At 42.7% G+C, this 25,839-nt stretch overlaps 1 protein-coding gene across 4 annotated transcripts in view; it reads right to left on the bottom strand.

Moving 5' to 3' along the window:
- Window positions 1–25,025, bottom strand: part of LOC147902876 (NAD-dependent protein deacetylase SRT1-like) — a 94,906-nt gene extending 69,881 nt beyond the window's left edge. Inside the window, exons 1-6 of one of the 4 annotated variants that reach the window (XM_087373163.1) lie at window positions 24,991–25,025; window positions 24,505–24,858; window positions 23,994–24,023; window positions 23,078–23,170; window positions 22,820–22,939; window positions 17,201–17,301 (exon numbers count right to left, since the gene is read on the bottom strand). In XM_087373163.1, coding sequence (XP_087229289.1) covers window positions 17,201–17,301; window positions 22,820–22,939; window positions 23,078–23,170; window positions 23,994–24,023; window positions 24,505–24,603 — 443 coding nt within the window. In that variant the 5' untranslated portion in view covers window positions 24,604–24,858; window positions 24,991–25,025. The other 3 variants (XM_087373162.1, XM_087373165.1, XM_087373164.1) reach the window with 3 other exon arrangements.
- Between the last annotated feature and the right edge of the window lie 814 nt (window positions 25,026–25,839).

The following is a 25,839-nucleotide window of genomic DNA, read 5'->3' as shown; positions in this document are numbered from 1 at the left end:
CTAAAGTGTGTTACTCTCAATATACAAGGAATGTGTGATGGTCGCAAATGGAAACTGGTCCGGATGTATATCAGGCAATTGCAGCCTAATATAATTGCTTTGCAAGAGCATAATCAGCATATGTATGCTGGTCAAATAGGCCATTTTGCTGGTTATAATATCTTCTATGCTGGAGAGCACTCCTTTTCTGGTGTGGCTTTTTTGGTAAAGCACGACCTTCAACCTGTTGTGGCTCTCAATGATCACCATGGTAGATGGATTATTGTTCAATGCCTTGTTCAAGGGGAAATTTTTTAATTTGCATCGGTTTATGCCCCCCAGTCTTCTCGTGATAGAGCTTTGATCTGGGCTGCCATGCATACTTATCCATGGCAACAACATGCCTTCATTTGTGGTGACTTTAATAATGCCCCTCAATCGGGTGACAACACCTCAGGCCACACTCATATGTTGGCTTCTGAAACACAAGCATGGTCTGATTTTTTGCTTCAATTGCGCCTGGTTGATCTCTGGAAGGAACTACAGCCCATGCTTCCGGGTTATACCTTTCAGCATAATGCTCAATCTTCTTATCGGGCACGCTTGGACAGATGGTATCAGATTGATCCACAGCATTGTGATGCCTTTACTTGTCAAATTTGGGTTGATCATGCTTTCACACATTCGAATCATGCTCCTCTTTGGTTGAGGCTTTCCTTACATGAATTTCCCACTCACAGATTGTCTTGCCGAAGGCTTTTGCTGATTAATAATAGTTATCTGGAGCATGCTGACTTTAAAGCCTTGGTCTCTGATGCTATTCAGCCTCTCTCTCGTCAGATACGCATTGGTTTGGATTATGCCTGGCAAGCTTTTGTTGCTCGGATGCAAGCAGTTATTCGAGATTATGGCAAATCCTATATGCAAGCCACAAGGGAGACTGTAGCACATGCCAAATTTACATGTCAGAGTTTGACTTCAGAGGAAAGCATGCTCTTATGTCAGGCTCAATTCTATCTTCAATCTAATGATCGCAAACAGCTTGCTAAATGGAAAACTCGATCCAAACAACGGGCATTTTTTGATAAAGGCTGCTTTTCCAAGCAATTTTTTAAGAGTTTACACTACAAAAGACAAGCTGCCAATATCTGTCGGGTCCGGATGCCTAATGGTTCTTGGTCAACATCTCGTTCAGAGCTTGCTGATTTATGTGTGCAGCACTTCTCCACTCATTTTGGACATCGGGATACTCTTTCTCCTCGGGTCGTGTCTGCACGTCAGCTTCTTTTGTAGCATATTCATCCAATTCTGTCTGATGCTCAGGCTTTGGAACTTGAACATCCCTTCACTGAAAGGGAATTGTCTGATGCACTGAGATCCTGTGGCAGATGGAAATCTCCAGGATGGGATGGTCTCACTCTTGAATTTTTTCTTGCATTCTGGGATCTTCTTAAATTCACCTTGCTATAAATGGTAAATACAGCATGGCAAGCTGATTCCAAAAAAGCAGCTATGTGATTCACTGGGTGATTGGAGGCCAATCACGCTCATGCCAGTCATTTACAAGATCATTGCCAAAATGGTGGTTGATCCGATTAAAGGTTATTTGCATGATGGGTTGCATCCCTCCCAATATGGCTTTGTTCCACGTCGCCATATCACAGATAACATTGCCAATGCTTATATTGGGATTGAATATGCCAAATACACGCACCAGGATGTTCTACTCTTGCAAGTAGATATTGCAAAAGCCTTTGACACAGTTGAATGGGATTTCATCTCGCAAACTATGCGAGCTTTGGGGTTTGGACAAAAAAAGCAGCAGGTTATTTACTGGCTTTACAGAGATAGCAATGCGGCTTGCATTATTTTTGGGGATATCTCTTATCAGTGGACTCTTCGTTGTTCGGTCCGCCAAGGATGCCCTCTCAGTGCTTTACTGTATGCCATTGCTACTCATCCTATGCTGCAATATATTGATCATCTTGTGGCTACAGGATCACTTCATGGCTTGGAATTGGATGCTAATCGCAGCATGGTTGCTCAAGCTTATGCTGATGATTCTTTCTTTACCCCGAAGAATACGCCCCATGATCTTGGTGCCTTGATGCAGGCCCTCTCTATTTATGGTTTGGCAGCTGGTCTTCGTGTTAATTTTCAAAAGTCTAAGCTGCTCCCTTTGCATTCCAAAGACTGGCATAGTCTATTATGGCCCGGGGATATCATTCCACCCACTCAGTTTGTTCGTCATCTTAATTACCCTTTGGGGTGGGAACTCACTCCTCGACAACAAACTGATTGGGTTTTGGCTAAGCTTCGGAAAAAGCTTGAGTGAAAACTGGCAACCTGGCCTTTGCATGTTCGTCTTCGAATAGTGCAGTCCATCCTTGTGGCATATATTCAATTTTACTTGCCATTGATCATGTTCACTAAGGCAGATCTTACATCTTTCATGTCTATCTTTATGGAACTCTTCTGGCGATCCAAACATAGCAGAAAAAGTCTCACGCTGCTTTCGATGCATCACATTTGTTCTCCCAAGATGCATGGTGGATTGAACATCACGGATATTCATGTGCATATTCTTGCCCACAGGGGGAAAATGTTGCTGCAATTTCTGCACCGGTGATCAGCCTTGGGCTCTTATGATTAGGACTCTGGTCACTCATATCAGTATTTCTGCGTTTGGTCATTGGCAACTCGATCACTGGGATTTCTTTTTTGGCTGCACTGATGGCACTTTGCCTGGATGCCCTTGTCTCCCGCTTGCGTCTTGACTGGAAGCATGTTCTTTCTCATCTAGAATGGAATGGACGGCAATCTTTGCTTGGGAATTCTTTGAGAGCTAAAAGCATTCACTGGTTGAAAGTCTTTCAGCCTCCCTTGGCTTTACAGGAACCTCGACGTTCCTACTTTGTCTCGTTTAAAGGCATCACCTCAGTTGCTGATGTTATAGATGATGCTGGTACTGTGCTCCCCTTTTCTCTAGCAACCACTACATATGGATTGGGCTCTCATTATCATCCTTTATGGCGACAAATTACTTCTATGCTTTCGCCCTTTGTTCCGATTCCTCCTTTGGAACTCCAGGACCAACTGGAAGATTGGACTTTGACTTCTCCAGGGTCCTCTTCTCATCCTTTGAGGCTATCTCAGATTACTGTACCTACATTGTATAAAATCCTTTTGCCTCAACCTTGGGTTTCAGAGAGAGGTGATTCTATTTGGCAAATGCATCGCCTAGCCAAGTGGTGGAGGAAAAGATTACAGCAACTTTGGGCCTATATATATATAAAGTACCGCTTCAGCAACAGGTTTTTTTTTCACATTGCTACACTTTGCCATAGATGTTCTGCTTCTTCGGAGACTGTGCCTCACTTGTTTTGGCATTGTCCGTGCTCTCGTGAGTTTTTTGATCTGCTTCGACAGCACCTACGAGCGAGATTCCCATCTGTTCCGTTTGGGAAGTTCTTCTCGCTATTTGGGTTTCATCCATCTAGACCGGAGTTTCATCTTTTCTTCGTTTGGGTTCGCTACTGGGCACTATGGACTTTATGGACATATAGGAATTGTAAAGTCTTTGGTGATCCTACTTTCTCTCTATTTGGCTTTTTTAGGTGTTCTCTGCAGCAATCTTTCTTTGATTGCTTGCAGACCTGCTGCATAGATCATGAGATCTTCTTGGCATATACTGAAATTTTCAGTTGATGTAATTGTAGCACCTTTTTTTGAGGTTGCTACTCATATAATATAATCAATCAAAGATTTCACCCCAAAAAAAAAAAAAAAGTATGTGTGAGATTGCTCCAGCCTTCCCATCAGCTCCCTAGCCTCTTCAGACCAGCCCGTTTGCCTCAGCTACCTGCTGCGCCATATCAGAGTACAAAAAACGATGTTTTGGGGCATTAATTACCTGCCATACAGCCCGCCATAGCTCCGTACAGTTTCCGTACAGGTGTACGGACCTGTACGGCCTGTCCCGCCCTGCTCAGGCTGCTGCTGCCAGTTGATTCCCTGCTCCTGGGTCGCTTTTGTGCAGGGTTTTGCTCACGGACTGCATCTATACACTAGATTTGAGGGCTCCCTCGTCCCCTTTCTCTCCTATTTGGTTTCTGGGTCCTGTGTACTCTTTCCATCGCCAGAATCTCCCTTCTTTTTCTGAAATATAGTTCATCTTGGAACTTTTACTGGTTTTTTTCTCTTTTTCTTCTACAGAACTTGTATTTTCTTCTCTCTAAATCCCTAAATCTCTCTTTCCCCTTCTTCTCCTTGCAAATATACTATTTTCTTCTTCTTTGTGGGCTGTTTTTTGGGACTGTTTTTTCTCTATTATCACTTTACAGGTACCCCCCTTTTTGAGTTCCATTTTCTTCAGAAGACATGGCTGAATACTCTTATGAAAAAACTTTTCAAAAGGATCGATCGATTCAATGCAAACAATGCATGATTCTGTTAAAGCACAACTGGTTTATGATGTCATGCATGAAGGATTTGCAGACACAAGGGTGGAAAGACTCTATTCCATTGGTTGGTCTCATGGTTTAAGTGGATGAAATTGTGGATCCAGTTAGAGAATATGCCAAAAATGCAATTATTTTATTTTTCTCAGGTCGGATGCCACCTACTGCAGAGGTAGGCAACTGGTTAACCCGCACATTGGCTGGCTCGTTTGTTCGGAAGGTACACTATGCAGCCAGAGGTTTTTTGAAGGTCATTATGGTAGATGAGATTCACAGGCAAATGCTTTTGGAACATTTGCCACTCTTTCTTGGGCAGCAAATGGTGAACGTTTTGCCATGGTCTCCCACAAGGGATTTTCAGGCTTTAATCCAACACAGATGTCCAGTCTGGGTTGAAGTTGTAAACTTCCCGCAATGCATGGCTTCACTCTTGCCTAAAATTGCAGCAACTTTAGGCAAAGTGGTTTGCCCACCGCGGCGTAACGGCAACTCTAATCGATTTTGCATTCTTTGGGATACTGATAATCCCACACCAGAGTCTTATTTAGTCACAGTGAACAATGTTGACATGGGAAGTGCATTTTATAAATTGAAATGGGGATTATTTGCAGGGGCTTGCTTTGAATGTTGGGCACATGGCTTCACAGTGTCCAATGAGTCAGCAGCATAAAATGCCTCTTGCCACTTTGCCTGTTCAGATGCCCAATAAGGATGCTCCTAATATGACTGCTCATATCAAATGCTTTACACTTAACGTTCAGGGGATGTGTGACAGTAGGAAATGGAAATCTGTGTGGCTGTATATCAATAGATTTCAGCATGATATAGTGGCATTAAAAGAACACAATCAACATGTCTATGCAGGAAAGAGAGGTCATTACTGTGGCTATGATATCTTCTATGCTGGGGAGCACTCTTTCTCAGGTGTAGTCTTTCTGATTAAGCATGAACTTCAGCCAGTTATTGCTTTAAATGACAATCAAGGCAGATGGATTATTCTTCAATGCATCATTCAAGGCGAGGTGTTTGAATTTGCTTCTGTCTATGCACCTCAATCTTCTCGGGATAGAAGTGCAATTTGGGATGCCATGCAACGATATCCATGGAGATATCATGCCTTTATATGTGGGGATTTCAATAATGCTCCGCAACAGGGTGACAATACATTAGGAAATACTCATATGTTAACCCCTAAAAGGCATGCATGGTCTCAATTACTGGTGCATCTTGATTTGGTTGATCTTTGGAAGGAATTGCAGCCTTTGTCACCAGGATACACTTTCCAACATAATGCCCTTTCTTCTTATCAGGCACGTCTGGATCGCTGGTATAGTGTAGCTCCGCAACAAAATGATGATTTTACATGCAAAATGTGGATTGACTATGCCTTTGTGCATTCAGATCATGCACCGTTATGGTTGAGGTTATCTTTTTATGATATGCCAGATGATAGACTGCCTCAAAGGTGACATCTGATTGTCAACAATAGCTATTTGCAGCATGTTGTTTTCAAGGTAATGGTTACTGAAGCATATCAATCTCTGTCTTCTCAGAGCCACTTTGATATTGATAATGCATGGGATTCTTTTGTTTCCGAAATGCAAGTTGTAATTAGAGGTTATGCATGGGATTCTTTTGTTTCCGAAATGCAAGTTGTAATTATGTCTTACATGAAGACTCTGAGGGAAACTGTTGCTCAGGCCAAATTGACTTGTCAAGACCTCACTGAACTCAGTCATCTTCGTCGCTTGTCCTTGCATGAGCAAACAACACTATGCCAAGCTAAACATTGTCTTCAAATCAATGATCACAGGAAATTGGCTAAATGGGAGACTAGAGCAAGACAAAGAGCTTTTACAGATAAAGGCTGCTCTTCCAAACAATTTTTTAAAAGCTTGCATCAGAAGAGATTAAAAACAAACATTTGCAGTGTGCTTCTACCTGGTGGTTCATGGACTACATCACGGTCACAGCTTGCTTCTGTTTGTGTACATCATTTCTCTCAGCAATTTGGTTCTGCAAATCCTCCCTCGCAGCAGGTTTTGTCTGCAAGAAATTTACTTTTGCAGCATGTTTCTCCTATTATTTCCACTACTCAAGCTTTGGAATTAGAGGAAACTTTTACTGAGAGGGAATTGTAAAATGCAATCAAATCCTGTGGTAGATGGAAATCTCCAGGATGGGATGGTCTTACAATTGAGTTTTTTCTAGAATATTGGCCTCTTTTGAAGCATACATTGCTGCATATGGTGAACTCTGCTTGGCAAAATCAGAAAATGCCAGACACATGGAAGAGAGGTCTTGTTAAGCTCCTTCCGAAAAAGCAAATTTGTGAATCTTTGGCTGATTGGAGACCTATCACGCTGATGCCAGTCATTTACAAATTTACTACCAAAATGATTGTTGATCAGCTAAAAGGCTATTTACATGATGGGTTGCACCCTGCGCAATATGGTTTTGTTCCTCGTAGGCATATCACAGATAACATTGCTAATGCTTATGTTGGAATCGAATATGCCAAATATATGCAGTAGGATGTTTTGCTATTGCAAGTTGATATTGCCAAAGCTTTTGATACTGTTAAGTGGATATCTTACATGGTGTAAACTTGGTGATGTGTCATGTCACCACAGCATGAAATTTAAGGGTTTGTTTCATCAACTATGCAGGCCTTGGGATTTGGCACAAAAATGCAGCAAGTTATTAATTGGCTATATCAAGATAGTAAAGCTGTCTGTATACTTTCAGGGGATATTTCTACAACCTGGACTCTTGGTTGTTCTGTTAGGCAAGGATGTCCCCTTAGTGCTTTACTATTTGCCATAGCCACTCATCCAATGCTTCAATATATGGACCACCTTTTGGACACTGGCATGTTGCACGGATTGAAAATTCATGGCAGCCGTAGCATGATCGCTCAAGCATATGCTGATGATTCTTTCTTTACCCTGAAAATACTCAGAGCGATCTCTCCATGATTATGCAGGCTCTTTCTACATATGGTTTGGCTGCTGGTCTTCATGTCAATTTTCAGAAAACAAAGCTACTGCCATTGCATGATCAAGACTAGCATAGTCTTTTGTGGCCTGAGGAAATTGTTCCAACTTCTCAATTGATTCGACATCTTTGCTATCCTCTAGGTTGGTGGGGGCTCACTCGTTCTCAACAATCTGATTGGGTGCTCACAAAGTTGAGGGCAAAACTTGAATATTGGAAGCTTGCAACTTGCCCATTACATGTTCGATTGCGAATAACGCAATCCATTTTGATAGCATACATACAATTCTATCTGCCTCTCATCATGTTCACTAAGGCAGATCTGGTTTCCTTTATGTCTGCTATCATGGAGATTTTCTGGTGTTTAAAAAATGGCAAGAAAAGTCTCAGATTACTCTCTATGCATCGTCTCTGCTCTCCAAAGATGCATGGGGGTCTGAACATACTCAATATTCAAATGCATATACTTGCTCACAGGGGGAAAATGATGTTGCTGTTTATGCAAGGGGATCAGCAGCCTTGGGCTTTCATGATCCACTCTCTTTTGTTGCATATTGATACTTCTGCTTTTGGGCATTGGCAACCTACACAGTGGGATTTTCTATTTGGCTCTATTCAAGGCAAGATCAGAGGCTGCCCTTTTGTCTCTCATTTGCTTCTTGATTGGAAGCATAGTTTATCCCACTTGGAATGGCATGGCAAGGATTCTTTGTCGGGAAATTCCTTGAGGGCTGAGAATATTTATTGGTCCAAAGTATTCCACCCTCCTTTGGCTATACAAGAACCCAAGCGTTCTTATTTTATATCTTTCAAAGGCATTTCTTCTGTGGCGGATGTACTTCAGGATGATGGCACTCTTTTATCTTTTTCTACAGCTGCTAGCAAATATGGTTTGGGAGCTCATTATCGTCCTTTATGGCATAAAATTTCCGAAATGCTTCAACCTTTCTTGCCGGTACCTCGTTTGGAACTTCAAGATAGGCTTGAGGATTGGACTCTACATTCTTCTTCCTCTTAAGCCCATCCTTTGAAGCTCTCACATATCATAGTGCCTTCTCTGTATAAAGTGTTGTTACTTCCGTCTTGGATTTCTAACATCGGCAACAGCTTTTCCTTTGGCGAGTCCTACTTGGAATTTTTCCATCTGGGCAGTTACTCGCGCATAGACATATTGCTCCGGCTATTTGCCACAGATGTCTACATTCTACTGAATCTGTGCTTCACATCTTTTGGCACTGTCCACACACTTGTGATTTCCTCGCTCTCATTCGACAGGGGGCTTCGAGCGAGATTTCCTACTGTTACTTTTGGCAGGTTCTTCTGGTTATTTGGTTTTTATCCAACTAGACAGGATGTTTGGGTGCGCTACTAGGCACTGTGGACTATGGATGGACAGAAATCATAGTCTTTGGTGATCCTACTTTTCCATCTTTTGTTTTTTTTCAAACGATCTTTGCGGCATGATCATGATGTATATATAGCTTATATTGAGATTTTCAGTTGAGTAGTAGTTACTCCGCTTTTGAAGTAACTATGAATGTAATTATTTTACAGCAATAAAATATTTCTTCTCACAAAAAAGTGTGTGTGTGTGATTGCTTTAAACTTCTTTATGAAATCATAACACAAAAACACGCTAAAATATGGCAGCAAGACCAGCATGTATCTACATCCCAAAAAAAAACTTACTCTAATAAATTGTGCTTTGCTGTAGGAAAGCAAAATGAGTGCCATTCCTTTGTAATCATCCGTTTTCGGCAAAAAATAATATTGAGATGCTCCCAAGAGGGAAGATATAAGCTATTTGCCTTCAATAAATTGGCTGCAGGGATGTTGGCAAAGGATTTCACAGCAGTAAGACGAAGACAGGTAGCAGCAGCACTAGCAAAATGTATACCTTTGTAAGACTAGAATAAGTCCAATCATACAAATTTAGATTTTTTGTTGTTCTAAAGATCAAAAATCTACACAGAAAATAAAAGAAAAAATGAAAGAGAATAAAAAAGAGGTAAACAAAAACTTTTATGAAAAACAAAAGGAAGACATACTTAGCAAGCAAAGCAACACTTATGTTGTCATCAGTGCCCAAGCATAAGCAGCTATACTGGGTTTCTAAAGACCCGCGGAGTCTCTTGGGTAAACGCAATGCTTACTAAAATACGTCAAATAGACAAAAGAGAAAGAAAACAAGAAAGGAAGTAGGTGACTAAGCAAAAATAAACAAGCAAGTCAAGAAACAAAATCTTCCAAAAAACTGAAATATCGCTCTCTCTCTCTCTCTCTCTCTCTCTCTCTCTCTCTCTCTCTCTCTTATTTAAAACATAAAAAGCTAAATGGCCCTTTACACTTATGTATCGTTTCCTACAAAGAGGCAAAAATACATTTCTAACTTAGAAAGCGCAAGCATACTCAAACAAACTCTCTTTTGAAACTAAAAGAAAAACGAGCTATTCAGCTTCCCGCTTTTTGTTTTCAGCATATGTTCAATCATTCTAAACATACCTAAGGCCGATACACCATAGATAAAAGACTTCATATCTAAGATTGTGCGTACTTTTTTCATTATTTTCCTTGGATTATACCTCTGGTGTAATAGTAAAGTGATCAAATTACTACATTGAGTGATAAAAGACTCCTTAGTTGTACAAAGGCGGGAAAATCTATGGAATTGGGAAGAAATGACTCCATATTTTGCCACATCAGAAATGTTTGAGTCAATGTGAGGCATTTTTATAATGTGTAAACCACTATATTCAAGTTGTTCACGTTTATCATATATATCAACCTCTAATCCTATGGTAGATTGAGAAAGTCTAAGATCTAAGAAAACACAAGAATCCCCTCTTGAAGTGCAGTTCAGCTCACAAGAGACATGAGGATAGATTCCTTCTCCAAAAGCACTAGCGTCTTTGTACATAAAGTCTTGAAAGTTAGGAACATCTGGTACAATAAATCATCTATAAAACGCCTAACTTGGCTAAGCTTATGTAAAATGATAGGGCAGGTATTGATAGAAATAAGACGTTGCATAAACTCAAATTCATAAGTGAAAAAATAAAAGTTTGCTAAAAAGACGGCACAATTAGTGCCCATGGGGATTCCTATAATTTGTTGAAACAAAGAATCACCTATTGTGATGTAAAGATTATCTAAAAGAAAATCTATCTAAGAGAAACATCTTCCACACTTACTACCTTTGTGTCTCTTTTCTTTTTAGAACCTATGTCATGATCTTTATTTTTTAGCCACAAAAAGTCAAAGCATAAGGTTGTTTTCTCAACTTTTAGCACTTTGCATCTATCTTTGTCAAATCTCAGCTTGAAAACTTCAGCCACTAGCTTTTTTATTCTAAACTTCAGGTCTTCCAACTCGATCTTTATGTAAAGCGTGGTAAAATCATGGGTTTGAAGAAGAATAGGAGACTCTTTTTCATGAATGCTTCGAGAGGAATTAAAAAACTTTACAACAGGAATCACTCCGACAGAGTCATTTAAAATCCAGCAAGGGGACATCAGCCTCTTTTAATAAGTCCCTCCAAAGTTCATGGACGCTAGGCAACATGGCTTTGAAGTAGTAGCTTAGCCATTTAGAGACATCAGTCAAAGTAGTCTCACAAGTAGCTGCAATAAATCTTGGCTTTTTTGGAGTTTTGTGAAACTTCCAAGCAGCACAAAGAAAAGGTTTACTTGAATTGCAAACAAACCCAGAAGACTTGCAAAAACTCTGATGTTTTGAGATCAAATCCTTTTGAGAAACCAAGGCAGGGGCGTAAGTTTTGGCAGACGAGTTCACTTCTCTCAAAAGACATTCTAAGTAAAACTTTTTGCAAATAAAAACAAAGTTATTGGAACATTTGTCCATATAAGAAATGCAAAATTCCTATGGAATTTTCGAAGAAGAGTTTCATCTTCTTTAGAAAGATGGTTACTTTGCTTTGAGCAATTAACTGAAGGGACTTCTTCTAGTTTCAAAGCAACTTTCTTCAAAATCTTCCCTTTCCATTCTGATAAGATATTTGAACTCCTAAACATTCTTCTAAATGCAAACAAACTTTGAATTCCCTTATCGATAGCTTTTAAAAGGCAAGACTCTTTAAAAGAGTACAATCAAAATTTCGTGCCTTTCATGAAAAGGTCTCTTAAGTTACTAGAAAGCAAAATTGAGGTATCAGTTGTGACCACATATCCTAAATCAGTATCAATAAAGCTTTGGAATCTCTTACTTTTACAACAACAAGGTTCTCTAAGGATAGAAGATTATGAATGCTCTGAAAGCCTTTTACCTATCTCTCCATAGTTGAAAGCCTTTTGTCCTAAAGTTTTTACATACTTCCAAGCTACTACTGGATGCTTCCAAATTCTTCTCACAAAATGAGGGAGAGAATCCATTACTTCAAGATTGAGTTTAAGCCTATCTTGTCAAGTGAGGGAGAAGTAAAAATACAAATCAAGAGTTCCTTATTTAGATAGACTTCTTTGCTTTGAAAGGAAGCTTTTACTTTAAGAAGTGATCCAACGAAGTTTTAAGTTGTATATAATGGAGCTTATTTAGATTCAAATCCTCAAAAGAGAAGTTTTCCAAGGTGTATTGAAGTTTAAAAAGAACTTTGACAAAATGAGCTATAGAATTGCAGCAGGAACAAACGCAAGATGTTGCAAAGGCCCCAGATTGTCAATTAACGGCGGTGCTATGGACATGTAATAGCCTTGCCCTTTAAATATACCTCTACTCAATGGTACAATCACAACAGTAAATAAATAACTTTTCAAGTATCCAATTTTTTTCGACTAAGTTCATTCTAGATTCTCACATTTCCTTGGTTATCACTCACAAAGTTTCTAATCAGTTACGATCTATAATTTCGACTAGGTTTCTGGAATTTGATATCCACTGATTCCAAGATCAAAATGGTCACAAACATCCTTCAATAGATTGCACATGTTGAACTACTTACCAACCAATAGAGAAATGTCCTCTTATTAGGTGCACTTTGCTTCCAGGTGCCCAAAAATATTCAAGAAAACCTTCAAATTTAGGCCCCTCTGATTAGGTGGACCTTATTTTCAAAGTCTCTGCCATCTCGAAAGAGCGGTAAGAGGCTGCAAAGTAGACATTGAGGTTCGAGGCTTGCCTGAACCCTGATTAGGTGGATCTTACTTCCAAATGCCCAAAAGCAAGAAAAAACCAGCCACCTACTGAAATTTCTGCCAGCTATGGCTGTAGCTGCTTCTGATAGATCTCCTGCGTCAGGATTTGCGACTGCGCCTCCTGCATTGCCAAGCTCTAAGACCTACACCTTTCTCTACTCCAACCACGACCTGATGCTTCTCTCCAATGCACCAGATCCATCGCTCCATATCTGTTATTCTGGTTGCGACGACTGTGCAGGTCCATATCTACATGCTCCAGATTTGCGCGAGTCTGCTCCAAGATCATGCAATTTCCTGCTCATTTCATGCTCAAGAAATCATGTCATTTCCTGCTCATCTCCTGCTCAAGCACCACCTCTGCTTCCGCCTTTTCTTGCTCAAGAATCTGCCCCTGTTCAGCGCCCTTTCATATTCCGAACCAGCACTCCAGCCCCCCCTCTTTCTCTTCCACAGCCCCACATTGCGGCCCATCTCAGAACATGGAAGGTGTGAAGGGCTGTGTGCCCTTCTCCCTTTCATAATTTCAGCAAGAGAAAAAATCTGAAAAGGATACAAGCGAGGGAAAAGAGAAGGCAGCAAGCAACATCGCAAAAGGAGATAAAGCTGAGAAGAAGGAAGAGAAGTAGCAGAAGCAGGTCAAAATCGAGAATATGAATAAACACAGCAACCGCAGCAGTCTGCAGACTGATAGCACGGCAATATAGAAGGCAGCCATCACAGCATTTGCCTTAGCAGTTTTGACCTCAGCCTTAGCTTTTGCATCATCATCAACGACACCCACCATACCATCTTTGGAGGTGATAGTGTTGGAAAGGTCACCTCCCCATCTATAAGCCCCCAAATGAGGACAGCGTGGGGGAGGGAGACCTAGGGCAGGATATGCCTAAAGAAGAGAAAGACAGGTGGCTGCCACATGGGCAGCACCTCACAAGATGTATCAGATGGAGCTGAAAGACAGAAGTATATAGCTATGAACTTAGCAGGAGGGACCTCGCCTGGAAAAGGCGGATTTGGAGCAGCAGACATGGGACGGGATACCAGAATTGGAGGTGCCTATGAGGAGGGTGTCAGTGGGCAGGTGAAAGGCCTGCAGCAGGGCCTGGCAACAGCACAACAGATGGCAAGGAAAGGGAGGGGCTGCAGTGGGCAGCACCCTGCCCTTTATAGGGCCAAGGAGCTGGCTAGTCAGCCAGCCTGGTCGGCCATAGGCCCAGCACATAGCCCCAAATACTAGAGCATGGTATCGAGGGTGCATGGTGGGTCGGAAGAGAACCTACCAGAGATCGGCCTCTTGTAAAATGCTTCAAAGATACTTGGGCCCGGCTAGCAGCACTATGCAAGCGGGCATCCATACGGGCACGCCCACCACATATTTACAAGGACAAGGACCTTACTCCTCTATAACTAAAGGAGAGGGGAGCCTTATTACTGCAACAGCAGGATGCCACGCGTAAGGAGGGAAAGTATGCTATGGTATGCGAGGGTAGGCTCTTGACCAAATACAGGCGGGCCCCGTTGACACACCAGCGTAGGGGTCTATGAGACCCGCACGACCGAGACTTTGGCCTGTAACATTTGGAACCATAATGGAACCTTATGGTCAGATTCTCGGAGTCATACACAAGACGGCATATCGTTTAATATACAGAGACTCATCAGAGCCCAAAGCGCCCCCACTACCAGAAGCCTGTGGATACAAATGCAAGTCTGCCTACCAGGACGATACCAAGGAGGGCATGGGAGTACGTGGATCCAGCAAAGTAGCAGTTCTATACAAATCCTCTCACAGGGATGATCATCTTGGAGAGACGTGACCCACGCGCCAGATTCACTTGGATCCAAATCAGGAGCACGATGCCAAGACTGCTCAGTGCCAGGTACCGATCGTTGTTTTTCAGCATGACTTGACTATGTTGCCTGACAATGTACATGAGGCAGGTTCTCACTATTACTAGTTTCTTTCATCAATGCCTTTAATGAGACAAGAGAGCCTTCAAAACTCCTTGAGATAACCTTTCATAGTTCCTTGTTGAAAAAGGTCATAACATTAGCATACTAATTCTTCGGCCTATAATAGAGACACAAAAGTGGCAGCAAGACCATCCTTGAAATCCTCCCAATCACTAAATTCAGACCTATTACCCAATTGTAGATCTTGGCAAATTTTCCTTGACTGTGTGAGGTTAAATACTCCAAATGTAAAGCTCCAAATTGAAACTTCGATACATTATCCCTGGGATAGAGTTTGAAGCAATCCTCCTGTTTAATAAGCCGTTCTTCTAGCCCAACAAAAGATCAATAGTAAGACACCATTGGGTATGGATATGTATGGATATAAATTTAGAGACAAGGTTAAGGATTGGACAAAGGAGACAACCAAGGAAGATCCAAAGTCTTGTCAAATGTGGAACGTATGGTTTTGGCTTGTGGTAGAGGAGACAATGAAGGCAATTTACCATGAAGGATAAGCATATATCTAGATGAATCCAGAAACATGCCCAAACTCATTCTCTAAAAACACAAAACATAATGCAGTTTCAATCTCATGATAGTCGCTCACAAGGTTGAAAACCATAATTCCATCACGGATAGCAAAGACTAGCTACTATGGCATCCCTACCGAGGTCATCAACACCCAACAGTGGGTGTAGACCAAGGTATAGACATATGCTCTCACACATACAAATCCACAGCCCCACACATACTTGAGCATCCATTTATACATAGGTCTTCGTACTAAGTTTCTGTCAGCACTCCGGAGGTGAAGGGCATACTCAGTCATGACAAAGCCTACTAAAAGAGAAGGCTAATCAAAAAGTAGTCCACATTCTCTTCATTCAAGCTATGATTGCCTGTGAAGGCTGTTTTGATTTCATCTTAGTCTCTCCCACATGAATCTAAGCACACAAAAATGCTTACATGAGAAAAATGAATGATAAGCATCTATATTGGGACACCCAGGTAGAAATTTATTCCATATTAAAAGGGGCTCCCCGGACTCAAAAGAGATAAGAACTGTAAGGCCAGAAGGGACATCAATGGGAGAGATGGACTGCTCACTGTGGTAGCACTCACAACTGCATCTATTCTAAAATAGTTCAAATCTGTGAGATGCAAGGATCAGAGTCAAAGGGGTACATGGACACTGAAGATGGTAGACAGGTTTACACATGGATGTTGTGAATGCCGCCGGGAGTTACCTGGCTTGTTTTCAAAGCAAGAATACAAACAGGTGGACCCATTGGTATGTATATTCTTTGTGCATATATACAGGTTTTAATTGCATGCTTTGGGCAAAGTGTTTGCCTTGTGTTTCTCAGGTGCTATGGAGGTGGTGGATGAAAGTCTTCCTAGTAGGCAGAGGGGGAAGTTTTGCTGCAGAGGACATCAATGCCTGCTGCATGACTTTTGCCAAAGGCAGTGATGATTGCTTTCAAGAGCATGCCCTACTGACATGGACAGAAGGTCCAAGGTTCAGAGGCCTCTTCAAAGCTCAGTTGCACAATACGGGAAGTAGAACATGGTGGACCTGTTGAGCTTATGGTCCAAGAATTATAGAGAGACACTTGGCCTTGGAGATCTGTGTGGATCAGCCACAAGGATCTCATGTTCAAATGGAGCACTTGGTTGCGGGATGTTGCTAGAGTGGAGTTAGGTTGAAACAGACCTTGGGAGCATGGTGCTTGGCAGGATCCAGACTGTCCTTAGATTCTGAGGGGACAGCTTGATAGACCTGGTGTTTGTGCCTAGATTATTCGAGAAGGCTGGCGGATTTTGTGATCGAATTGTTGAGCCATAATTGCCTGCATGGCAGTGGTTGATAGGAAAACAACAAGTTGCATCCAATTAAGACTTCTTATTCTGACATCACAAGTTGCAGCACAGTTCATGAAGTTTAACACCTAGAAGATCCCTCATCATGTTTACCAGTTCTCATTGCCTTGAATAATTTGATACCTTACAATATGCCCACATGTCCTCCTCAGGAAATCTTGTTGTTCTGTTTTGGTTAGCGTAAAATTGTGCACTATACTGAGGTGTTCTTACGTGTGGCATCTTCACCATACTACTAATTCAGTATGGCTTTTGGCAACAACAAGAAAGGCCATGATCGTGGTATCTTTGCCATTAAATGTCCCTTAGTAGCTAAATTCCTCCATATGTGTAGCACTTGGCTCCCAACCTTGCCTTTTACTCGTCCAAGAACAAGCAGCCGTATACTGTTTCAAGAGCCACTTTGGGCCAAAGAGCTTGTCTTTCCATGGCCTCTCGTCACAACTGCGATTGCAGATTATCGAGTTAACCTCCTACTGCATGGTTATACAGGTTGGCTTGATGGCTGCATTAATTCTCTTCTCCGGAAATTGCCATGACCTATGAAGATTAGGAATTTTAACCTAAATGCCAATTAATAAAAGCTCCTTCTGTCCTAAAATCATTACAGAAGCGCAAATAGATAATTAACATGCAATATCTTGATCCAAAAAAAGATGTTCTCAGCCTGGGATACTATCAATGTACAATCAAATTGGATTGGCACTTGAGACACAAAGTAAGATATGTAGGAGTAAAGTAGTATGTTTTGCAACAACCAAAAGTCGCTATTCAACTTACTCTTTTTTACATAAAGAACATACTTCTCTGAAAGAACTACCATGTAGCTCAGCCAAGAAATCCCTTGGTATCCCAGATTTCAAATGAAGACCATCAACATTCTGCAACATCAAAGGCATGGAAATTAGCTTCCTGTTGACATAATATGTATTTATTTATTTATTAATCATGAGTGTGTACGCGGGCACAAGTGTTGGGAGAGGGGGAGGGGGGAGCGGGGGCACGTGCACACACGCACACATTTTTTTTGGGGGGTGAAATCCACGTGTGTTTATATTACAAGAAGCTGTCTCCAAAGAGGGGACATGAATTTTATTTAGCCCAACCGTTTCTAAGATATCCCATGAGCACCTTAGTTATAAAAACCTTTCTTGTAACCAAATACTTTTTCCGGACACCTATGTAACGTGCTCTTCTCATACATGAGTGGGAGTCTAAAGTATACCTTTGCAAGCAAAGACACACACATGAATACATTGTAAATTGCACGTAAGAGGCAGCTCGTACTTGTATGCGGGGTCTCACACCCTCCTAATTGCACTCAAACTATGTTCCAAGATGGTAGTGTTGCTTCTTTTCAAGTAGGCATAAATATTTTAGTCTGCATAATCCCCCTCTTTAAACTTAGGGTGCCTATTATGCTCATCTTGACTCTCGCTTGGATTATATATTTCTTCATAAGACTAGAATCTATCCAATCTTACAAAGTCAAATTTTTATTAAACGAGTGAAAGAAGAAGTAAAAGAAAAGAAAGACAAGGGAAGGTGTTTGTAAGAAGCATTAAACGGAGAATAGAGAAATTTTAAATCAAAATAACTTAGTAAGCAAAGCTTGTTGGAATTTGTATGGTCACCTCCCCATCCATAAGCCCCCATATGAGGAGAGCATGGGGGGGGGGAGCCTAGAAATGATGTGGCTGCCACATGGGCAGCACATTGGCTGCCATATGGGCAGCATACAAGCAAGAAAAAGAGTCTACATGGGGCTGCCACAGGGGCAGCACAAACGCGGAACTCACCTGGCTGTGTGGAGATATCTGGCCAAGAATCGGGCAGCAAAAACCCATGAGGACTTGTAGGGAGATGCCATGATGACACATGGCACCCTGTGGCTGGTGCAGGGACTGTATGGAATCAGTACGGACCTGCAGCAATGGTTTCCAGGGAATGGAGGTGTCCTGGACAGAGGCGGAACAGCAGAGCTATGGAGGCGACCGTTTGGAAAGGACCAGATCTAGGGCTGGAATATGCCCTGAAGAGAGAAAAGAAAGAAAGAAAGAAGTCTATTAACGTCCACTGGAGACCAAAAGGTCTATGGGACAGCAAGAAATCCTCTAGTACATCTACTTTAGGGAGGGCACATGGCAGCTCCCAAGGAGTGCAAAAAGCCACCCACATTATTTAGAGTACCTACATGATAATATGGAAGAGTAAACAGCCATACATCAGTTTAAGACTGAGAGTCTTTTGGTTTTGATTTGAACTCTCTGATTAGTGCTACACCTTCACGGTAAACTGCCCATTTTCCATCCTTTCTGGCAGCCCGACTTTAGCTAATTCAGTTGCCTTAATCTTAAGTTGAGCTTGTGTAAGCTCCTCTGCTATCCATACTTCGGTGCCCTTCAACTTGTAAGATTGTCGAAAAAGCTGCCCGTATTTGCACAGCAGATCTGGGCCAGGAAGAAATGGAAAAAGGGCTGCAATATGCAGGCCCTAGTGATCTACATGAAGCCCTACCAGGTCGGCTGGTTAGGGCTGGTTGGTTGGCTTGCTGGCTGGTCAACCAGGTCAGTTTATGCAGACCAAGAAGGGGTGAGCCCCAGTCAGGTTTGGACAGGGCTGGGTCAGCTGATTTGAGGCCTACTGGATTGGCCAGTGTGGGGGCTTCCAAGGAGAGCCATTTGGGTCAGCTGATTTGAGGCCTACTGGGTTGGCCAGTGTGGGGGCTTCCAAGGAGAGCCATTTAAGGCATCCACTAGAGCAGCAGATCAGGAGCAGACTGGAGCAGCAGACCAGCAGTCTTTGGGCCTACATCTAGGAGGACAAAAAGGAGCTGAGGAGCTGCAGACATAGCTCAGGAAGTGGCTGCACACCCAGGCTGACATTCAGGGCAGCAAGGAGCAGGGATCAAAGGCACGGTGACTAAAGTCTATAGAAGCTTGACGAGAAGCACGCAGGCTTAGGAATCTAGAAGTGTCACATAGGTAGTAGGACAACACCTTTTGGGGTAAGGATAGAGGACCACGATTTGGTGGACTCCTGCCCTTTTGAACGGAAATATATATTGTTGGTACTCTTGTGGAGCATTATCTATTTAATGGCTTGCATGTATGTATGTAGTACACAAAGTAAATAAGTTTTGGATTCCGTAGTCAAACACTTCTCTGTGAACTCCTGGGTTATCTATCAGTCTTCCACTACAGTACCCTCTTTGGGATTTCTAACATGGTATCAGAGCCCTGATCGGAAGTTCACAAGAATTGGAGCTTGAAGGCAAGGACCTTGCTGAAGGACAACCTTGATCCAAAGCTTGGAGGAATCAACTTCGACATTTGAAGGACGGTACCCTTTCAGGGAGGCTCAAGTTCATACAGGTGTACGACTTCCTAACTCAATTCTTTGTCATGGCCTTGAGATATGCTATTCCTAATTTTGGGGACACAGGCAAGTTGGATGGGAGCTTTACCCATTGTGGAAGATGAAAGTCCAGAGCCATTTAGTGTTAAGGGAGTCGTAGGAGATTGCGACGGGCAAAGATATAATGCCTCAGCCCATGCTCACTCCAGCTATAGCAACTGCACCAGAAGTGACTGTATCAACAGATGTTGTTTTAGTGAGAGCCTGGCACATTCGAGATGCAGAGGCATTCGCTGTTATTGTGGGCACCACGGCAGATGTGGTACTCCCTCACTTATAAACGACGGACTCTTCCTTCGAGGCCTGGACCATACTGAGGGACATGCACAAGCTGAACAATGAAGTGAGGATTCTAGACCTCGAGACAGAGCACTATGGCATGAGCATGGATGAGGAGGATTCAGTACAGGATCACATCACCAAGACAAAGGTGGTGAGGGATCAACTAGAGACAATTTGTCAAAGGACGGATTCAACCAAGATGGCTAGGCTATTGCTTGGCATGCTTCCGAGGAGCTACAACAGTTTTGTGACCATGACGATTGCAGGACAGAGGGTGGCGCAGCTATGTTCGAGGAGTAGGTACCATTACTTCTACAGCAAGAGGCTCACGAGAAGAAAATACAACAGATCCGATTACAAAGCCTTTATAGCTCAGGACGGAAGCAAAAGCAAGGGAAAGGGGAAGCCTGGCAAAGGCAAGCCCAAGCAAGACAAATCTAATGATGGAGCGGACTCTTCATGATTAAGAAAGCAAAAAGAGAAGGAAGCTAAAGAAAAAGTGCTTCTATTGTGATGAGCAAAGACATTTTGCGAGGATTGCAGAAAGAAGAAGGGGCCAGCTCAAAGTCAAACAAGTCAAAGAATGCAGCTAATGTGGTGGTTACAGAAGAGCTTTTCTTGGTGACATCTCCAAGTGTTGGTGAGATAAAGTATGCAGGCCCCGGTGTGAGGATGTCTGACATTGAGAGATGGTCAGATGAGGAGTCGGAAACCTTTGTGAAGGTGAAGGATAGCATTGAGTTCTTTGAGCTGTCTAGATACTTAGGTGGTAATACTGACACAAAGGAGGATTCTTCGACAGGAATTTGGATCCAGAGTCAGATGGAGGCCATGACTTAGAGGGGGGACATCACAAGACTATACATGAAAGCTAATGGTCCAAGTAATCTGGATTTATGCTTGGAATTTGATTTCTCGAGTATGTTGTTTTGTTACAAACTTTGCCAGATGGATGACGGGTTGAAACAAACCCTCAAAGCATGGTGCCTAGAAGACTCCAAGCTGTTCCCCATCATGAGGGCAATAGTTGGAGGATGGTGGTGCCTAGACTGCTCGAGTTTGAAGGCACAAACGTACCTGAAGGTGGTGTTGCCATTTGGTGCTACCTTGGATGGAACTGTGTACACGGAAAAGTGCGACACCAGACCTGGTGAAGCACGAGCCACTAGTTGAAAACCCAAGAACTGACATCGACACCTGGTTGTTCCAGAGGGCTACAACATGGGAGCTAGTGGAGCATCTTCATCAACGAGTTGGGATCGGGCCCAGGTGTGTTGGTGAGAGGGGGTGTTGGAATTTGTATGGTCACCTCCCCATCAATAAGCCCCCATATGAGGAGAGCTTGGCAGGGTGAGCCTAGAAATGATGTGTCTGCCACATGGGCAGCACATTGGCTGCCATGGGAGCAACATACAAGAAAAAGAGTTTACATGGGGCTGCCACATGGGCAGCACATGAGCTGCCATATGCGCAACACAAAGGAGGAACTCACCTGGCTGTGTGGAGACATCTGGCCAAGAGTTGGGCAACAGAAACCCATGGGGACCTGCAAGGAGACACCACGATGACACGTGGCACCCTGTGGCTGGTGCAGGGACTGTATGGAATCAGTACAGACCTGCAGCAATGGTGTCAGGGGCTGGCGGTGTCCTGGACAGAGGCGGAACATAGAGCTATGGAGGCGACTGTTTGTAGATGCACATGGACCAGATCTAGGGCTGGAATATGAACTGGGGAGAGACAGAGAGGCTGCTGGTATGTCTAGGCCAAGAAGGAGTGGAAAAAGGGCTGCAATATGCAGATCTACATGAAGCCCTACCAGGTTGGCTGGTTAGGACTGGTTGGCTGGCTTGTTGGCTGGCCAACCAGGTCAGTTTATACAGACCAAGGGGGACTGGGCCCCCGTCGGGTTTGGACAGGGCTGGGTCGGCTGATTTTAGGCCTACGGGGTCAGCCAGTTTGAGGGTTTCCAGCTCCTATAAAAGGAGAGCCGTTTGGGCTCACAAGGCATCCGCTAGAGAAGCAGATCAAGAGCAGACTGGAGCAGCAGACCAGCAGTCTTTGGGCCTACATTCAGAAGGACAAAGAGGGGCTGAGGAGCTCCAGACAGAGCTCAGGAAGGGGGTGCACACCTAGGCAGACATTCAGGGCAGCAAGGTGCCAGGATCAAGGCACAGTGACTAAAGTCTACAGAAGCTCGACGAGGAGCAGGCAGGCTTAGGGATCTAGAAGTGCCACAGAGGTAGTAGGACAACAATTTTGGGGTAAGGACAGAGGACTTTGTATTGTCTCCCTTTGGACGGAAATATATTTTGTTGGTTCTATATTTCTTGTGGAGCACTTATGTGTGAATTCCTGGGCTATCTATCTGTCTTCCGCTGCGGGTGCCCTCTTTTGGGATTTCGAACAAAGCTATGCTCATATTCTCATTGTATCCAAGCATAATCCAAGTGTAAGCTGCCATCCAGGTGAAGATTGAATCTCTTGCTTACTAAGCTACAAAATCCCACAGAAAGGAAGAACTAAGCACATCGAAGGTTTGAGAAAGTCACATGTTTTTAACAGTAAGTACTCTCTTCATGGACAATAAGCAACTGCAAGGTTTCAAGTTTCAACAAAATCTGCAGCTAGTATGTCCCCCCTGACATTGAAAAATCTGCATCAACATACATGAATGTTCCTAAAGGTGACAGTGTGGACCTGACTGATTATGAACTTGAGAATACCGGCACGCTGCAGTCCCACTAAAGCCATATGAGTAATGCCTGGTCTTGCCTGATGGAAAGGCAGGTCTGCCTTTGGAAGTGGCTTTCCTTCATGCTGCAAACAAGATCAAGGTAAGTGAACCTAGAGTTTTCCATAATAATATCTTTAGACATGCATGTAATTAACCATTTTCAGGAATTGCACTATAGGAAAACAAAGAGAACTATTTGAAAAATTCAGTTGTTTCTCAACCTGAAGAGTCCACACCCCTTTAGGACCACGGAAATCAGGAATACCACATGACGTTGAAATGCCCGCCCCGGTGAATGCCACCAAATGACAGCTCTGCAACACCCGTAGATGAGCAAAGCATTTCAGTAGCCAATAAAAACAAAAGCCAACGGCAGATAGTGCAATCTGAAACGGTATAGTACAATTACCACCCTAACTCTCAGTGAGCTTTCTTATTCACAACAATCTGTTCTGGTTTCCAATCTCTTTTTCAATGCAGTTGTTGTAGGTCTTGAATTTTCTCTCTCTCTCTTCAGAAATTCTATTTTTAAATAACTGGCAGATTTGTACAATCAATCTGGCATTTTTCTTCTATACTAGCAGGTTTGAAGGGCATAAGGTGAGGGCCTCATGAGCGGGTGAGGTGCGTGAGGACGTCATGAGGGAGTGAGGGCCTCACGGGGGTGAAGGTGAGTGTGGGTGAGAGAGAGCCTCGTGAGAGAGTGAGGGCCTAAGGGCCGTGAGGGCCTCATGCGGGGGTGAGGTGGGTGAGGACCTCATTAGCGTGAGATGGGGATGACCACTGTGAGGGTGAGGTGGGGGAGGGCCTCATGAGGGTGAGATGGGGTGATATACATATATATATATATATATATATATATGGTGCTGCTGACAAAGACACTTGTTCTGCACACCTAGTAGTAAAGGACGACTAGGATGCACATCAATATGGCAATACTGTTTGAGAAACGGCTGTGTTGGCAGACACCTGTTTGCCAGAGGGGAGCTTGAATGTCATCAGCATAGTGAGGACTATGATACTCCTATCAGAATACTACATTGGTCATGTAACAAATCAAACACATGCCGTACTTTTTATTTTATTTTAAACTAATGCCATACTTAATGTACACATTGTAAAAAAGGAGGAGCATACCGTCTCAATAAGTTTGGCCAGCTCCTCGATCTACAAGAGTAAAAAGCAGTTTAGAAATCCTTGGTGGAAGCCATAAGCAATGTTATAATGTTGCCAAAAAAAACTAAATTGGAAGGGCTCCTGAATAGTTGAGAACCTCTAAGCTGATAGGAAAATAAATCACAGTTAAACAGCATGATACTAGAAGCTTTCCATCACATTGTGAAGATCCTTCACAATATTGAACACATTATTGGAAAATAGCATTGAATAATAAATGACAGACTCTAGCTTTTTGAACGCGTGCTATGCAATAGGTGAACAGAATGAATATGGTTCGGACCTTAGAACTTTGTAAACGCATTGAAAGCACACTAGACCAAGAAGAAGCAATCAAAAAGTCCTAAGACAAAGATCTATGAACGGATTCATCCAAAACACACTGACGAAAACATGATAGTATCACAGGTGTCTTAAACTGTTGCATGTGCTATTTGGTTTGCGATGTGCATTTAGCACTAAGACAGCTTGCCTTGGCTTGTAGATAATCCGGGGAGTCAAACATCTCGGGCATGCCAACACTTCCGATGTCCTCTCTGTAAGACAGCTTTTCAGCATATCCAAGCGACATTTTCTACAAAATTTGCTTTCACCACTTTGTCTTCGAGCTTCCGATGAACCAAAAGCCTGCAAAGAACTGGGGGGGAAAGGGAAGAGGCCTCTCCCCCCTAACTTTTTCCAATAGTCCTGGATGTCTTTAAAGATCCTCCAAAATGTGTGAGATCAGGCCTCAAATTGTATCTTCAGGCCAGGTTTTGATCCGCAAAAGGCTGAATGAAACTCGAGACGAAAAGATCATAGACTTGCACTACTTTCCTGTGCAAATCTTCCAAAGAAGCAGCAATACTCGGATCAGATGAAGGAAATTGGTAGATACTTACCTCAACAATAGCTAGCCTAGCACTCTCTTTCTCTCCAAGAGGTGGTTTTAGAGAATACTAGTGCATGAAACTCTTACCTTCTCCTAAGAAGAGGGAACTTGATAAATGCTTTGGAGGACTAGTATTTCATCTATAGCAAGTCAATATATATAAGCCTTGGAGTAATCACAAGGTGATCTCCCTATATAATAACAAAAAGGTAATCTCCCTACATAATAACAACAAGTAGGACCTTGTTAAAACACATCCACTTTGGTTATCACAATGTTCAAACTCTAGAACCTCTTGTTGCACTTAACATGTTTACCAAACATGGTTACCATGTTTAAAATCCACTATGATTACCACAAGTTTAAAACTCTAGAACCTCTTATTGCATCTAGCTTGAACCATGTTAAAGTCCACTTTGATTATCACAAACTTAAATCTTTAAAATCTCTTATTGCATCTACCTGTTTACCAAACACCTCCCTGTGTAGGCTTGACAAGATTTTCCATTCATCAACTGTTGCAAAGGCCAAAACTCTTTGGTTCAATAGCCAAAGCTCCTCTTCTTGAGAATCACGTATGCAGTAGATAATATTAAATTTATACAACCTATCGATTTTCTCTCACCTCAAACTGGTGTTCTTCCCTATTGTAGCACATCATCTCATTTTAGGATATCAAATCTGGTGTAGTTTTACTACTGGCATGTGTATATGCATGTGCACATTGTGTGTGGGAGGAGTGGTGTCTCGTGTTGCTTGGATGGATCTCTATGTAAGTGTACGAATTTGTGTGTGTGAGTACATGCATGTGCGCGTGCATGTGTAAGGGGGGGATAATTCCGCAAACCACACGTGTGTGTGTGTGTGTGCGTGTGTGTGTGTGTGTGTGCGGGTGCACACGCATGTGTTTATAAGCTTTAAGACAAACAACATAAT

Source organism: Dipteris shenzhenensis, chromosome 4, assembly GCF_047967505.1.
Source record: "Dipteris shenzhenensis isolate YYH24624 ecotype China chromosome 4, Dip_SZ_1.0, whole genome shotgun sequence".
NCBI classification, from domain to species: domain Eukaryota; kingdom Viridiplantae; phylum Streptophyta; class Polypodiopsida; order Gleicheniales; family Dipteridaceae; genus Dipteris; species Dipteris shenzhenensis.
Note: the sequence above shows the minus strand (reverse complement) of the source record. Positions and strands in the feature narration are given on the sequence as shown.